The 17,558-nt window shown below is 37.0% G+C and overlaps 1 protein-coding gene across 2 annotated transcripts in view; it reads right to left on the bottom strand.

Annotated features, from left to right (window-relative positions):
* LOC129716792 (very-long-chain 3-oxoacyl-CoA reductase) overlaps positions 1 to 13,763 on the bottom strand; it is a 29,023-nt gene extending 15,260 nt beyond the window's left edge. Inside the window, exons 1-3 of one of the 2 annotated variants that reach the window (XM_055666860.1) lie at positions 13,595 to 13,763; positions 13,107 to 13,235; positions 12,490 to 12,706 (exon numbers count right to left, since the gene is read on the bottom strand). In XM_055666860.1, coding sequence (XP_055522835.1) covers positions 12,490 to 12,706; positions 13,107 to 13,124 — 235 coding nt within the window. In that variant the 5' untranslated portion in view covers positions 13,125 to 13,235; positions 13,595 to 13,763. The remainder of the gene's footprint in view (positions 1 to 12,489; positions 12,707 to 13,106; positions 13,236 to 13,594) is intronic. The other variant, XM_055667340.1, reaches the window with a different exon arrangement.
* Between the last annotated feature and the right edge of the window lie 3,795 nt (positions 13,764 to 17,558).

Raw genomic sequence — 17,558 nt, 5'->3', positions numbered from 1 at the left:
CTAAAAATTATGAGAAAAATTCACTTTTTTGTGATATTCAATTTGCTCTGTGAGTCAAATAATTGAATGCGATGCTCAACCAAACCATGCAGAATATTCAAAAACAACCCCACAAAAATAAAATAATGTATGGAAAAATGTAGGAATCGAACAGATTTGAAAAAAGGGCAAAATGGTGGTTTTGTAGCTTAAAAAAGTCATTTTTTCATAAATCACGTTTGGGCAACCTGAAAACGATTTTTTAGAAAGTCGAAATGTTCTACAAAAATGCTATAAATAACATTATCATTCAACTTAGGGTTGAGCACCTTGACTTTTTCAACATCGATTTTTTTGAGACACCCTACTCATGGAGTGCTCTCATGTATTTCATGACACTTTCGCCTCGATCATTTCAAAATACTTGACCAACTATTTTGATAACATGATGGGAAAACAGTGTTCATTCCAACAGAGAAACGTGTAAAGTTAAAAAAAAAAAAATATATATATATATATATATATATATATATATATATATATATATATGTATATATATATATATATATATATATATATATATATATATATATATATATATATATATATATATATATATATATATATATATATATATATATATATATATATATATATATATATATATATATGTATATATATATATATATATATATATATATATATATATATATATATATATATATATATATATATATATATATATATATATATATATATATATATATATATATATATAGAATGGAATTGAAAAAAAACAGCTGATTATAAGACAATAGGCTCTAAGGTGGCGTACGATTCAGTGAAACGCGATGAGTTGTGGCAGATTATTTGTGAACATGGTTTCCAAACAAAACTGATACATGCATCTGTTCACAGTTTGTGACGTTGGTTTGTCCAAAGTAAGAGGACAGGCTTTCGAACTTACTATTAAACATAGCCTTGATGTGCAGAGGAGTGGCACCATCATCACGAAATCTCACATGCTTCTAGTACATCTGTTCAACTAAAGAACCAAAAACGAGACAAAATCTCTTTATTTTAAGTATCGACATCTAGCGGTAGAGAGAACGCATTTTACACTCAAAATTTTATTACACTTATACCATTCATACCTGCTCAAGGGGAAGAATTATTTCGAGGTTAACAACTTAAAATTTTTTGAAAAAGCACATGCTTTGTATAATGTGCGTATAAAGTGGGAAATTTATAGGAAGTATGGCGGAGGTGAAAAGCATATCACCCAATGTCGTACTTGCCAACGTTATGGCCATGGTTCCAAATTCTGTAACATGGACCAAAAATGTCTTAATTGTGGAGACTCTTCTCACAAAAAGGACACATGTCCTGTGAAAGAGAGTAAAAATTTTCGCTGTGCGAATTGTAACGGCAACCATATGTCAAATTTTTATCAATGCCCAGTCCGTTTAGCAATTGTTAAGGCAAGGCAAGGTAAACAAAATTCAATTTCTCAATTAAAACCAACTTCAAAACAAAATTCTCCAAGCGTACCAGTGACGCATAGTTTACCTACTCCTTTGCATACCCGTTTAACTTATGCACAGGTTACAGGTAGTTCGAACATTATACCGCCTAGTGTTGGTAGTTCGAAAATGACCGTTAATATGGGTAAGCAAAACAGGCTAGAAAATAATTGTACACCTATCACTCCAGCTAATATTGCTGCCGAAAATATTTTTTCTAATGTCAACTGCCTGGGGCCTATTACGGCAGGTAAACTTTCTTTTTTGCAACAGGCAATGTTCGATCTTATGAACGCCATGTTGCAGGCAAAATCAATGTTTGAAGCCATTCAAATAGGCACAAATTTTACTATTAAAATTGTTTCTAATTTAAAATTTAGCAATGATTTTAAATAAAACAATTAAAATATTAAATTGAAATGCTCGCTCATTGAAGGCCAATGAGAATGAGCTTTTTAACTTTTTAACAGTAAATAATGTGCATATTGCAATTATTACTGAAACATTTTTGAAACCTAACATAAAATTAAAATATGATCCCAATTACGTGGTTCATAGATATGATAGGATTCAGGGTTCCGGCGGTGGAGTTGCAATTGTTATTCATCGCCGAATCAAACATCGTGCTCTTCCCCATCTTGAGACGAAAGTTATTGAAACTTTGGGAATTGAAGTTCAAACTGAACTTGGGATTTTATTTATTGCCGCAGCATATTTACCATTTCAATGCACACGCGAGCTCAAAAATTATTTTAAAGGTGATTTACAAAAGCTCACCAGAAATCGTTCGAAATTTTTCATAATCGGCGATTTTAACGCTAAACATCGTTCATGGAATAATTCTCAAAGTAATTCCAATGGCAAAATTTTATTCAATGATTGTTCTTCAGGATACTATTCTATTTTGTCTCCGAATAGTCCTACATGCTTTTCTTCTGTAAGAAACCCTTCAACAATTGATTTGGTGCTTACAGATCAAAGTCATGTATGTAGTGATTTGATCACACATGATGACTTTGATTCTGATCATCTTCCAATAACTTTTTCTTTATCACATGAATCAGTTTTAAACCCTATGAGCTCTGTTTTTAATTATAACAAGGCTAATTGGGAAAGATACAAAACTCATATTGAGAGAAATTTCAATAATGAGCTTGATTTGCAAAACGAAGTGAATATTGATTCCGCATTGGACGCATTAAAATGTGCAATTGTTGATGCCAGGAATTATTCTGTTCCAAAGGCTCAAGTGAAATTTGATTCACCAATAATTGACGAAAATCTTCAACTTCTAATTCGTTTGAAAAATGTCCGCAGACGTCAATATCAACGTTCTCGTGACCCTGTTTTTAAAACTATTTATAAAGATTTACAGAAAGAGATTAAACATAGATTTACTCTTCTGAGAAATCAAAATTTTGAGACTAAAGTTGAAAAATTGAAACCATATTCAAAACCATTTTGGAAGCTGTCGAAGATTCTTAAGAAACCTTCAAAGCCTATTCCAGTTTTAGAAGATGGTGAACGTTTTCTTGTATCCAATGAACAAAAGGCTCAAAGACTTGCTCAGCAGTTTGAGAGTGTTAATAACTGAAATTTGAATTTTGTGAGTCCAATTGAAAATGAAGTCACACGTCAATTTGATTTAATTTCTTCCCAGAATTTTTTACCTGCAGAAATAATTGAAACTAACTTGAATGAGATTAAATCAATTATTAAAAATTTCAAAAATATGAAAGCACCTGGTGACGATGGAATCTTTAATATACTAATCAAACATCTCCCTGAGAGCACAATGGAATTTTTAGTAAAAATTTTCAATTGCTGCTTCAAAATTGCATATTTTTCCAAATTATGGAAAAATGCAAAAATTACTCCCATTTTAAAACCGGATAAGAACCCAGCTGAAGTTTCAAGTTATCGACCAATCAGTTTGCTTTCTTCAATAAGTAAACTGTTTGAGAGAATTATTCTTAACAGAATGATGTCACACATCAACGAAAATTCAATTTTTGCAAATGAACAGTTTGGATTTCGCCATGGGCATTCCACAACTCATCAATTGCTCAGAGTTACTAATATGATACGAGCTAACAAATCTGAAGGTTATTCCACTGGAGCTGCTCTTTTAGACATAGAAAAAGCATTCGACAGTGTTTGGCATGAAGGTTTGATTGCGCAATTGCAAACTTTTAATTTTCCAATTTTCCTAATCAAAATTTTGAAAAATTATCTTACTGATCGAACTCTGCAGGTTGTCTATCAGAATTCAAAATCTGATAGATTTCCTGTCAGAGCAGGTGTACCTCAAGGTTCAGTCTTGGGTCCAGTCCTGTACAACATATTCACTTCAGATCTTCCTGATTTGCCTCCAGGATGCACAAAGTCATTGTTCTGCGATGACACAAGCATTTCCGTAAAAGGAACAAGTCTTCGTGCCATATGCAGTCGATTGCAGAAAAGTTTAGATATTTTTTCTTCCTACTTGCAAAAGTGGAAAATCTCTCCCAATGCTTCTAAAACTCAAATGATAATTTTTCCGCATAAGCCTAGGGCTTCTTTCCTCAAGCCAAACAATAATCACGTTGTCAAGATGAATGGGGTTATTTTAAGTTGGTCCGACAAGGTTAAGTACTTGGGACTAATTTATGATAAAAAACTTATTTTCAAAGCGCACATTGAGAGTATACAAGCCAAGTGCATCAAATATACGAGATGTTTATATCCTCTCATTAACAGGAATTCTAAACTTTGTTTAAAGAACAAACTTTTGATTTACAAACAAATTTTTAGACCAGCAATGCTTCATGCTGTACCGATCTGGTCAAGTTGCTGTTCAACAAGGAAGAAAACGCTTCAAAGGATTCAGAATAAAATTCTGAAAATGATTTTGAAGCGTCCTCCTTGGTTTGGTACACTCGAATTACATAGACTTACTGGTGTTGAACCATTAGAAGCTATGTCAAATAAAATTATTAACAATTTTCGACAAAAATCGTTGCAATCCTCAATTGCTACGATAAGCTCTCTTTATAGCCAATAAGTTAGCAATTAAGTTAGTTGTAAGTTAACTTCCCCTTTTCTGACAAGTAGGTTTAAATCCCTACGAATGTTAAGTCCTAATTGCGAAAGCAAACAAATCCTAACAATTAAAATTACAAATTTCTAACAGTGTTGAGAAGTCACCATTTGTGATTGGACACACATACTCATTATTTACTAATATTTATCATAAATACTTAAGCTACTAACAAATCCCCCCTTTAAAAAAAAAAAAAGCTTTAGTGGCATTTTTAACAAAATGCATAGTTTTCCATCACATATATAAACGCCAATATCTCAGCCCCCCGATAAGATATCAAGGATCTTTTTTCATGTAAATTTTCGTCTTGAATCTCGCTGAGCAGTAAAAATTTCAGTTCTTGATCAAAAAAAAATTTATATGTGTTTTTAAGGGTTTCATCTAAAAATTATGAGAAAAATTCACTTTTTTGTGATATTCAATTTGCTCTGTGAGTCAAATAATTGAATGCGATGCTCAACCAAACCATGCAGAATATTCAAAAACAACCCCACAAAAATAAAATAATGTATGGAAAAATGTAGGAATCGAACAGATTTGAAAAAAGGGCAAAAGGGTGGTTTTGTAGCTTAAAAAAGTCATTTTTTCATAAATCACGTTTGGGCAACCTGAAAACGATTTTTTAGAAAGTCGAAATGTTCTACAAAAATGCTATAAATAACATTATCATTCAACTTAGGGTTGAGCACCTTGACTTTTTCAACATCGATTTTTTTGAGACACCCTACTCATGGAGTGCTCTCATGTATTTCATGACACTTTCGCCTCGATCATTTCAAAATACTTGACCAACTATTTTGATAACATGATGGGAAAACAGTGTTCATTCCAACAGAGAAACGTGTAAAGTTAAAAAAAAAAAATATATGTATATATATATATATATATATATATATATATATGTATATATATATATATATATATATATATATATATATATATATATATATATATATATATATATATATATATATATGTATATATATATATATATATATATATATATATATATATATATATATATATATATATATATATATATATATATATATATATATATATATATATATATATATATATATATATAGAATGGAATTGAAAAAAAAACAGCTGATTATAAGACAATAGGCTCTAACGTGGCGTACGATTCAGTGAAACGCGATGAGTTGTGGCAGATTATTTGTGAACATGGTTTCCAAACAAAACTGATACATGCATCTGTTCACAGTTTGTGACGTTGGTTTGTCCAAAGTAAGAGGACGGGCTTTCGAACTTACTATTAAACATAGCCTTGATGTGCAGAGGAGTGGCACCATCATCACGAAATCTCACATGCTTCTAGTACATCTGTTCAACTAAAGAACCAAAAACGAGACAAAATCTCTTTATTTTAAGTATCGACATCTAGCGGTAGAGAGAACGCATTTTACACTCAAAATTTTATTACACTTATACCATTCATACCTGCTCAAGGGGAAGAATTATTTCGATCTCTCTTGTCCTCATACAAAAGCAAAAAGAAAGTGCGACCATCGACGCTCTTTCGTCGAGAGATTTCTTTGTTTTCTTCGATACTGGTATAGCGAGAGTGCCTTTTCATGATAGGGGCCGTTCAATATTTACGTAAGCAAATAGGGGCCAGCAAATATAACCATGTTCATGAAAGTGTGGACGGTAAAATTCATAAAAAGAAAATTACGGGAGGACGATTAAATCGAATTAAAACGAAGTATTGTACTTGCTTCAGGATGATAAAACTATAATAAAAATCTATATAGAGTATATATAGTAGGATCTTACTAGAGGGAGGGGAGGAGGGCGGTATCAAAAAATCTTACGATGTCTTACAAGAGGGGAAGGGGGGTTGAAAAAGTGGAAAAATATGCTTACGTAATTATTGAATGGCACCATAATCGTACAGTACCACCCGCATACGTGCAATGTTTTTTATATACATTTTTTTTAAATGAATTTGCTCGAGTTGAAAACCAAATAGCATGACTAACAACAATCGTTTTTTTACATTGTACCTAATTTCGCAAGCAGTGCAGTGTATTACTCACAATGGTAGGTGTAATGAATGGTACGAGAAAAAAATTATTGTCGTTAGTCGAGAGATTCGGTTTCCAACTCCAACGAAAATATTTAAGTAATTCAACTAACTGGTTGAAATGGTTTCAATAGTTGCGGGGTGTACGATTCGAGAAAATCTGTTAGGCAATATATGAATGGTCGAGAGCTTTTCAGTTTAATTTTTTTATTCATATTGATTGTGAATTGTTACTGAATTCCCGCTTAAAAATGTCTTGAATTCGGTCCTATCTTAACTTGATTTGACATTCCGATTCGGAACTCGACCTTCTGTTTATTATACAAGGACTTCGCAGCCAACTGTTAAGTGTACAGGACAGTTGCGGGGCTAGCGCTACGATCCTACTGACACTAACAGAGTCTCCCGAGTCGAAACTCGAACCTACGACGACTGGCTTGTTAGGCCAGCATCGTACCTTGAGACTAGTTGGGAGGGATGTCTGGTCATTGAAGCAAAAAAAAATCGTTTTTGTTGCATGTTCAAACTATTGGAGCGAACTGTTCGAACGATGCGATGTAAAATCAATGTAGGAAGGAACAGCGAAAAACGAATGCGAAAGAGTGGACTAGGATTTGCACCAGAGTTTTTTTCGAAGATGCATATCTTTGCGGACAATATCGGTCGTAATCGTAGAGCTGTGGAAGAGTCCTTTTACGGCTCTCAAAAGGGAATTGAACTCACCCTAAGCACTGCCAAAACAAAGTATACTGATCCTCCCGGTGAAGCTCTACGGACATGAATCGTGAACGTGCGAAAAGGCCGTTCGGTGAGCGCTTGTGGTCTTCAAGCGAAGAATCTTATGATGTGGATGTTTTCTGTCGACGAGGATGTTCGAGCAGCGAGTAAAAAAAAGGGAGAAACGAAGAGGAGCAGCCAAAGACCGAGTTTCATGGATGCGTATTCCAAATACAATAGCTTTAACTAGCGGCCTCGTAATAATAAAGCCTAGTTCTACTTCAACTACAAAATTCGGCGCACAGACCGCCTTTAAAAGTTCAAACTGATTCCCGAGATCCACTTCACTATACACTGTACTTTTACTAGTCTGGTATTTTTACTAGTCTGGCGAAGTACACCAGTCGATTGTGTGTCGTGAATGTCCAAAGCCATGTTAGGACTGCCAGCTAACATTCGATATCACTTTGGGAGTTCACTCTGCAGCTCATCTTATTGATGATATAGGTAGTTTGATGACCGGGTCAGACAAAACGGTCATACAACCCTAACACTCAGAGAATCCCATGTCCTCCTCCCAGAATACCTATAACTCGACGATGGAATTGTGAGCGGAATCTTTCCCACAATACAGAAAGAATCTGTATGAATCGCATATGGAAAACCGGGTATAATTTTACGGGGTGATGGTAAAAACTAGGGGTGTAACGGATATCCGCATCCGCAAATGCGGAACATCCGCATGAAAATTGACATCCGCATCAACATCTGCATCCGTAATCACATATCCGCATCCGCATCATACCATGCGGATATTGAAAAAAAAATCGCTTCATAAAATATTGCAGAAAAATTTTCCTTGGTGTATTTACTGCTCGTTCAAATAATTTTGGCACTGGGGAGGGGCATGGCATGGTTAAGGGATGCTAAGGATATCCGCATCCGCATACTTTTTGACGTAGAATAACGTTTTAAGGCAACATTATAGGGGTGCAAATTGGAAAACCGAAAGCATCGAGAGCCTCACGAAAATCGCCCGCTCTCAAATGCTTAAAAATGCAATTGAATGGGCGAGTAAGCTTTGACCTGCTGTCAAGGCTATGAAAAAAAGCTGTTGAAAAATCATCGTCATTCTTATTCCGACTACCAAAAAAACTAGACTAATAATGTAGCTCTGAACAGTTATTAGTCGTTATTATTTTCTAAAAGAACACAACATATTTTGACCATCAACATTCATCAAGGATTGTTTCAGTACAACCGTTTGCGCCCGGAGTCAAACTCGCCCCTGGTGTTTTCCAGAGAATCATCGATAGTATGGTAGTCGGCATTCCAGGTGTCAAACCGTGTTTTGATAACAAGGTCACTGACGCCAGCTGAACAGAACTACGGACAGATCGAGAAAGAAGCTCTGGTGCTTATTTTTGCAGTAACCCGTTTTCACAACATGGTTTTCGGACGCAGATTCATCCTTAAAACCGACCACAAACCGTTGCTGAAAATATTTGGAAGCAAGAAGGGTATTCCAGTTCACACCGCAAATCGGCTACAACGCTGGGCACTCAAGCTGATGCTTTATAACTTTGACATCTAGTTCGTGCCAACTGCAAGTTTTGGTCACGCTGATCTGCTGTCACGCCTAATGAGTACAGGATCCAGCCATTCTTCAGTTCTTCATCAGACGAGATAGCCTGCATATTGTTCAAGATTGCATAATGTTTGATGATCGCATTCTGGAAGCGCATCATCCGTCAACTGCATCCCAGGATGTCCCTGGGATGAATTGCATGCAAGCGTTGGCTAGAAGCTTCGTTTACTGGCTAAACATGGACGACGACGTAGAAATCTGTGTTCGACATTGCAGTTCCTGTGCAAAAACCGCCAAATCTCCGAGAAAAACCGATGGATGGAGTCCTTGCCGATTACGTCGAAACCCTGGGAGCGCCTTCACATCGACTACACTGGCCCTGTGAATGGTTACAGCTATCTGGTTATCGTTGACGCTTACTCGAAATGGCCCGAAGTTTTCCGCATCCGCAGTACAACAACAACAACACTGGAAATTTTTTAAGAAACCTTCACAAGGTATGGAAATCCACGAACCCTGGTTTCAGACAACGGTTCCCCGTTCATCAGTTCAACATTCAGGCAGTTCTGTGAAGCAAACGTAATCCGCCACCTGACCATAGCACCGTATCACCCGCAGTCGAATGGACAAGCTGAAAGGTTTATTGACACACTAAAGAAGGGACTCAAGAAGCGTGAACTATTTTCGGAATGACGCGGCATGAAAGTGGATATTGATATCTAGGATACCTTTGAATTATGGATTTTATCATTAGAATCAATTCATTTGATAATGGTTGTTCAATTGATTTAAAGATGTATTTTGGGATTATTTGTACTAGTCATAATTTTTTCCCAATTAATAAATAAATATATAAATCTGCCTATTATTTTTATCATAAAAATCAAATATCGATATAAGTCACATTGTGTGACGGTAGGCATACATCACAATGAACAAATCTTCCAAGTTATATTTTTTCGTAGGAGGATGTTTTCGTTTGATAGAGTAAATCGTCCGATATTTTATATGAGATGTTGGCGTGCGATGAACAATGAATTCGGAAGACATAAAACGTCCAGTCAACCGCAAATGGACAGTAGATGAATGTGATGACTAAGAATTTCAACCTTAATATTCCATCCCTCTTACATTTTCACTAAATCAACGTGAACCCAACATTCATCTCGAAATAAACGTAGGTTTAGTGACACTCCATATTCGTCCGGGTTTTGCCGAATGATAATCAAAATTTGAAACTGCGTTTTGAAATATGTTCTCAGTTTAACGATATTTTGGATAACTACGACATTGTTTGCCGTGTTAGTGGTGTTGTTTCACAAAAAAAAGAATAAATTACCGAATATATGGCATACATCGATTGAAAATGGTTAACTTTTAAAGGTGATCCAATGAATCACCTCTAACCTGGTTTCGTCGTGTTTGCAGTATCAATATCTACTAGCCAGTGACGGCCCTGCGTGGGGTTGTAACAAACCTGTGTTTATATTAATTGTGTCGTAGAGTGAAAAGAAAATAGAAATATAGATTTTTACATCTCGGCTCCCACAATTTGTTAAAGAATATTTAAAAACTCTATCAATCTGAATTGTATTCTGAACTTCTATCGTTCTGCTTATTAACTCGAAATAATAACCTGAATGAACTGGATTCGTAATGCATTATTGGTTGAAAAACAGTAAACATGCTTAGTTTTCATAAGTATTAGGGTAAAAAAATAAATAAGTATTAGGATAAAAAAAAAGGTTTTATGAAGTACTTTCAAGTGACTTAAATACAGACACAACAAACTGATAATAAATGCGACCATACAAAGCACTCAATTACCCTATATCTTTTTTCCAAAATAAACCAAAACCAGTTTTTGGCTTACGTGCCATGAGAGAGCTTCCTGTCGAAAAGATGTAAACCATGTGACAATCGGCTCTCAAAACCTTAGTTTGGCGCAGTGTTGACGCGACGCGATTCGTAGCGAGAAAGTGAGAAAGGCAGAATTACAACCACTAGCTCTAAACTCGATGGGATTCATACAATTGCAGCCATCTAGTGCCAGGTACGAATTATGTCACTGTGAAAAGGTCCGGACACTTTGGTCAAGGTAGTCAATTTTGCTTTACAGAAAAGGCTGCTGACCCAGTAATTCCGGTTTAGAAGTGATTATACAAGCGTATCATTTAAAACTTTATATCGGTTTGTTTGAAGCTGAACATTAGAGGCACAGAACAAGTTATGTTAAAGCTGGTGGTCCTTATTTCTCTAAAATTTAGTGTAGAATTTTAAATAGCTTCTGATAGGAATTTTGTTGCGAAGCAGGGGAAATCAGGGAATATGCAATAGAACTTTTTTTAAATTAGTATGGATTTTCTCAAGTAAGTTTGTCAACAGTTATAGATAATTCAATATAGTTCAAAAAATTATCGATTTGTTTCAAAATATGAATTCAACTTAATCTACAATGTCAGATTCTTTTCAGCGTATGCACAAATGTTAGAAACGCTTTTTAATATCATATCTTTGATTGCGATAAATCAGTGGATAGGAATATTTAAAAAATCAGAACAAAAACATTCAACTGAGTTGAAGACCAAATGAAAATTTAAGGTTTAAAGAATTGAATTTAAAATACGTTGTTACCTTATAAGAAGGTACGAAAAATGATTGGTTTACAAGGTTCCAAACAACGTTAGTTTTCAAGCTTCAATAGAAAATAGTACTACTTGTGTATGTACTTTTCTAGTTATCTATAGTATTCTGTTAGCAATTTTCAGTGGTGGGCACCGCTAATCGAAAATTTAGCGACGCTAATCGCTAAGCCGCTAACCGGAAAATTTAGCTCGCTAAACGCTAAACCTACATTAGCGGAACTTTCGCTAATCGCTAACTTTTTAATATGTAAATAGTCATATCGCTATATTTATTGATCGTGTTTTGTAAGATTTGGACCACTCTGATATTTCTTGGATAAACAAACGAAAACATTTACTTTTTAAAGCTAAGTATTTACAATAAGAGGTTCACGAAACGGTACTCATATTTGATTTTGTAAAAACAAGAATAACAAAAGTTATTTAGCTTGCATTGGAAATAGATACTTTTAGGAATGTTTCCATAAAAATTCAATTATTATCTGAATCGAATAAGTAGAACCAAAGTTGCCATAATTTCAAGCGCATTGCAATTTACCAAAGTTCTTTGTGTGCCGAAAATTTTATCTAGACCTTGTGCTTGTTCTTCAAAATGCTCCTGTGGCTTGTACGATAACGGGAACTCCATTCTAGGTTCCAACTTTCGCAGTAAAGTATGTTCATCTTTCGAATCAATTCACGTACGCCATCAGCAATTCACAGTTTTTCTAAATATTTCTATTGTCGCTTCTCTACAAAATTTAGCGAATTAGCGATTAGCGTTTTATTAGCCAAAATTTCAGCGCCGCTAACAGTTTCGCTAACCAGCTCAAAAATTAGCGAAATCGCTAACTGAATTTTAGCGTCGCTAATTAGCGAATTAGCGGAATGGTGCCCACCACTGGCAATTTTCAATGAATACTTACATGCCCATTCACCCATCTCCTTCAGCTTAATAGTTGAACCAAACAGCTTCGGACCCAGAAGGTTCTCGTAGATCCATGGGAACACTTTTCTCAGCAGCTGCACCGAAACTATGAAGACGCACACGCCGCCGAAGATATCGTACGCATTGACCATTTTCTTCTTTGCTGGTAAAACTTTGGCTGACAAAGCTTGTAACAATTGTCGGTATGGGCGTTCCTTCGGTGATCGGAAAAGGGTACTGATTAACACAAAACTAGATAAAAGCACATCGATATTATGGTGAAAGCGTTTAACACTTCGCGTTGCATTGAAATGGTCGATTGTTTTCTACGTGACGTGGTGAAGTGCCTCGCCTGATTGACATTCGCGAGCGCCAGAAGCGTCCAAGCAAATCAACGCGACCCGATAAGTGCAAGTTGAAGTTTCGTACTGAACTATCAGGGAAATAACCAGCTCGAATCGGCGCCGTCGTCACTCGGGGGCTACTCGATTGAATATTGTTGTCGTAGCAAGCGCTAGTGCGAAACTCGCATACATAAGTGGCACCTCAAACACAGCCACGTAATGCTTTCTTTTCGTGCATGCAAAGCTAAATTATCTGAGTGAACCGGCTTACTGTGTGTATAGTTGTCATTTATAACGTTAACGATAACGTTTATCAGTTACGTCACTCGATATTTGACCCTTCCAAAAAAAATGAAAATTCACAGCAAACGCACCGAGCCCTGGCAGAGCAACTGTGTAACTGAAAGAAAAGTTTAATTCGACTATCTCAGCTAATACCGGTTTTTAATTTCGCTTTTTGGAACTTGGAAGTAACTTAAAACGAGCAACGAGCGAACACAACGAAGGAGACAAAAAAATCAATCAAAATGCAGCGGCTAGTCCAGCTGTGCGCGTGTCTGACACAGGAGAAATTGTATTTACACGGTGGAAGAGACTGTGCGGGTCTTGTAACACGAGGAATAGCCGCACCAACACTGTTCAACGTCGCGTAAACATGCATGCGGAGGAATTCGGAATTAACCTAAGTTGTACGTTTATGTAGGAAAACAGTAAATTTTTACTTAAATAAAAACCATGAAAAGCGAAATTGTAGCTCACCTTTCTATCGTTGGTCGAGGTCGGCGTAAGCTTGAAGATAGAAAACACTGCAGCCTATCAACTCGAAAGCAAAGGAAAAATAAAACCCTTCCACTGCGGTTGCGTTATGTCACTTTTGCTTTTCCTGATGTGAAGACAGCGAGTGAACTGTAGATACTGGGTGAGTACCGTTCCGCAAACCGTAACAACTGCGTCCTGCAGCCGTTTTCGTGTAGCACTCATGAAATGCTTGGCGACATGTCTGCGGCATGGGTGTCGGAACCGCTATATGTTGGTGGAACGATCATATTTTTCCCTGCTCTCATTGATTTGTGAGCAAACGATATGCAGATCCCTTTTAAAATTGTATTTTATTTGATAAAAATCTGCATAGCTGTATCTCGAAGGCATTAAGTATACAATGCAAAATCTGAGTTTATTCATAATTTTAGACTGGATGATATTTGATATTGAGAGTCAGATGATTCTCAAAGTTTTTTTTTGCATTTTTCAAAGTGGCATCCCTGATGGGACGGTGACAGTCATTTGTTTTATTTATATCGGTTAGTATTGAAATCATTTTGATAACTTCGTCACCTTCTGCTCTCGTTCATTTTTCACATCCTCGCGAAACTACATACATTGTCCGCTTTATTAAACTTAAATGAAATGTGATGTAAGTTCTTATGTAAGTTCTTCCTGGTTTTTATATGTTTTACAAATTTATATTTTTCATTGCGTATCAAGAAATCAGGGACAAGTTTCCCCCTTTGTGAATAACCACTTTTCAGTTTAACTAATCTCTATTGCTATCTCCCGTTGTCTAGAAATACGCATGCTAAATCTGGTGAAGAACACAAATTCTGTAAATATACATATTCCGTCGTTAATAAATTCAGTTTTAATTTCAAAATCTTATAATGATACATGTAAATATAACACATTCAATTTCTAAATATTTTTATTGAGAGCTATTTTCATAGTGAACATGTTATTGAATAATCCTGCCTTACCAACTTTGAACGCTTTTCCCCGCTTTAAAGTTTTCAAACGCTCTCCGAAGTTGTCGGAATCCACGAATTCCATGGGTATTTCATTCCAGATTTTCTGAATAACCGCTTTCCCAAACTGGAGGTCATGTGATAAGTAAGCTTTGTATCATGCAGTCCATTGAGTTTAGAGCTGGGCTGCCAATAATTTTTCCTAGAAAATCCGTCAAATTGTCTTTACAGCCTTGAACCAAGTTCGCAGTGGCAATCTCCGAAAAGTTCAAAGGGCAATAACTTTCTCCAGAACTTCCATTTTACAATGAACAGCATTGACTTTGACGCCTTCGTTGATAATACCCAGTGGAAGCTTATCTTGCTTGCAAACTATCCGACAAACAATAACTGAAGTTGCACTCTGAAATCGCGGAACGCGGAACCTTTGAGACTCCAAAAAATTGTCTATTGCTACTGCCCACAGTCGGTCATTTTGTGCAATTAACGTTTGCGGTGAAAAAATGAACAAAAATTGCCGATTTTTCATGGGTTTACCTTTAATCGCACTGACGAAACTACTCATGCATCAATCATAGTAACCCATAAGTTAGCAAAAAAAAATTGACAGCTCTATCAGTCGAACTCTAACTGTGATGGCGAAAAAAGTGAAGCTACGTGGCTGCTCCAGGACAAACAGTTTCTTACCAGAAAAAATGAATTCGTGACTAGCGTACCGTGAAAGTATAATTTTTCTTCTATCGAACCTTTTTTCCTGAAGGGACTTTATATCCTAGGTCAGTTGCCAAAATGTTGTGGGCAGATACTTACTTTACCAATGAGACGAAGACTGTGTGGCCTTTGCTCTATCTTAGAGCCGACGCCATTGTACTTGATCCATGGCTGATCGTCGCCACTCTTGCAGACTGCGTAGACCACGGAGATCTCCTTCCACCGTCGATCTACCGCGCACCACGATGCCGTGTTCCTATTGGGTTGTTATCCAGAACCATTTTGACTAGGCTTGCGTCCGACATCCTTACGACATTTCAGAAGCGCAATCCTCGTTTCGTGGCCGCAGAGGACTGGACCGGTCTAATAAGTATTTTGTAGATAGTCAATTTTATGGAGCGACGAATTTTGTTCGATCGAAGCGTTTTCCGCAGTCCAAAGTAAGTGTGATTTCCAGCCAAAATGTGTCTTTATCTTTCTGCTAGTGTCATTATCGATAGTAATTAGTGAGCCCAAATACACAAACTCATCTACCACTTCGATTTCGTCACCGTCAATTACAATCCCTTGAGCCTCTACTTCTCATGTGTTTTGTCTTCGACGTGTTTATGACCCCGTGGTCGTTGTTATATCGGGTTCGATTTCCAATCAAGTCGAGGTTTTTTAGAGCTGAAAATTTCCTCTCCTCAACACTGAGGCACTGTGTATCGTTGTTCTTATCCTATAAAATGCAAAATGTGCCAAAAACAATATCGATAACGACTTCTCTCAACTCTCAATCTAGATGATCGAGACCGCTTTTGGCCCCCAGGCTAGCGTTCGATGTTGTATTGTTGTGTTTATGACAAGTCCCGCTAAGTCGCTGCCTTAAGTCTGCCGTTTCCGTTAACGTTTCAAAGTTGCGTGCCATAATGTCAAAGTCGTCAGTAAAGTCAAAAAACTGGCCAGACTTAGCTGACTGGCCAGACTTATTGAAGCCCGTACCACTCGTGTCTATCCCCGCTCTTCTAATAACACCTTCCGAAACTCGCACTGTACACGTTACTCTATCCATCGTCCTTCTGACCAATCGCGTAGTTTTGTCCGGGAACCCGTGTTCGTGCATGATTTGCCATAGCTGATCTCGTTCTACTGTATCATCTCTTGAAGGCTTGGGGCCGAGAACCTGTCGTCTTCTGCACTTATTCCTAGATTATTTGTCGTACCGCTTTCATCTGCTGTAACATCACCGTTAAGATGCTCATCGTAGTTTCCACCTTTAGAACACCTCATACTCGCTCGTCAGAAGATTTCCTCCTAGGTCGCGGCACATATCGGCTTGCGGTATGTAGCCTCTGCGCGAGCTGTTCAGTTTCTTGTAGAACTTATGGGTGTCGCCAACGCAGTACCGCTCCGCGTCTCGTTTCTCCTGTTGGCGCTTTTTCCTTCGAAATACCGAGTTCTGCCTGTTCCGCGCACGTTCATATCGCGTTTATATTGCGCCAAGCTGCTCTTCCGTTGGTAGTACCGCTTCTAGTTGTTTTTGTATCCCTAGGCAACCATGGGATCCCGCAGTCGTCGATGTCGGGTTATGGCGTTCGACTTTGACACGTGCTATACACCGTCGGGAGTTTTTCGCGCATGCATACTGCAACTATACAGTGGTACGAATCTATGTTCGCACTGCGATATGTGCGAACGTTGATAATATCGGAGAAGAATCTTCCGTCGTTAAGAATGTGGTCAATTTGATTTTCTGTACAATGGTCGGGTGATCTCCAGGTGGCTTTATGGATACCTTTGCGGGGGAAGAAGAGGCTTCGGACTACCATACCACGTGAGGATGCAAAGTTTACGCACCGTTGACAGTTGTCGTTTGAAACGGCTTGAAGGCTGTTCGGTTAAACCATCGGTTTGTACATTGCCTCTCGTTCTACCTGAGCATTCATATCGCCGATTCACGTCCCTCCTAGGGCAGCCGTCATACATTTGTCTCGCCTCGTGTGGGCAGTACACGTTGATGATGCTGTAATTAAAGAAACGGCCACCAATCCTTAGTTTACACATCCTAGCATAAATCGGGTACCACCCGATCATGCGTTGGCTCATCCTACCTAGAATGTTAACTACCAAGAGCTTTTTGATTTTGTATAATTGTCTGAATCTTTCAAAAGCATTGGAATACAAAAATGTTTAAACATGTTGAGGTTAGAATTTTTAAAATTTTAATATTCCATAAAAAAAAATTTAAAAAATCGAAAAGAATCGTTTTTTTAAGTTAAATTTAGTGTATA

This window comes from Wyeomyia smithii, chromosome 1, assembly GCF_029784165.1.
Source record: "Wyeomyia smithii strain HCP4-BCI-WySm-NY-G18 chromosome 1, ASM2978416v1, whole genome shotgun sequence".
Classification (NCBI taxonomy): Eukaryota; Metazoa; Arthropoda; class Insecta; order Diptera; family Culicidae; genus Wyeomyia; species Wyeomyia smithii.
This window is presented reverse-complemented; position numbering and strand designations above follow the sequence as displayed.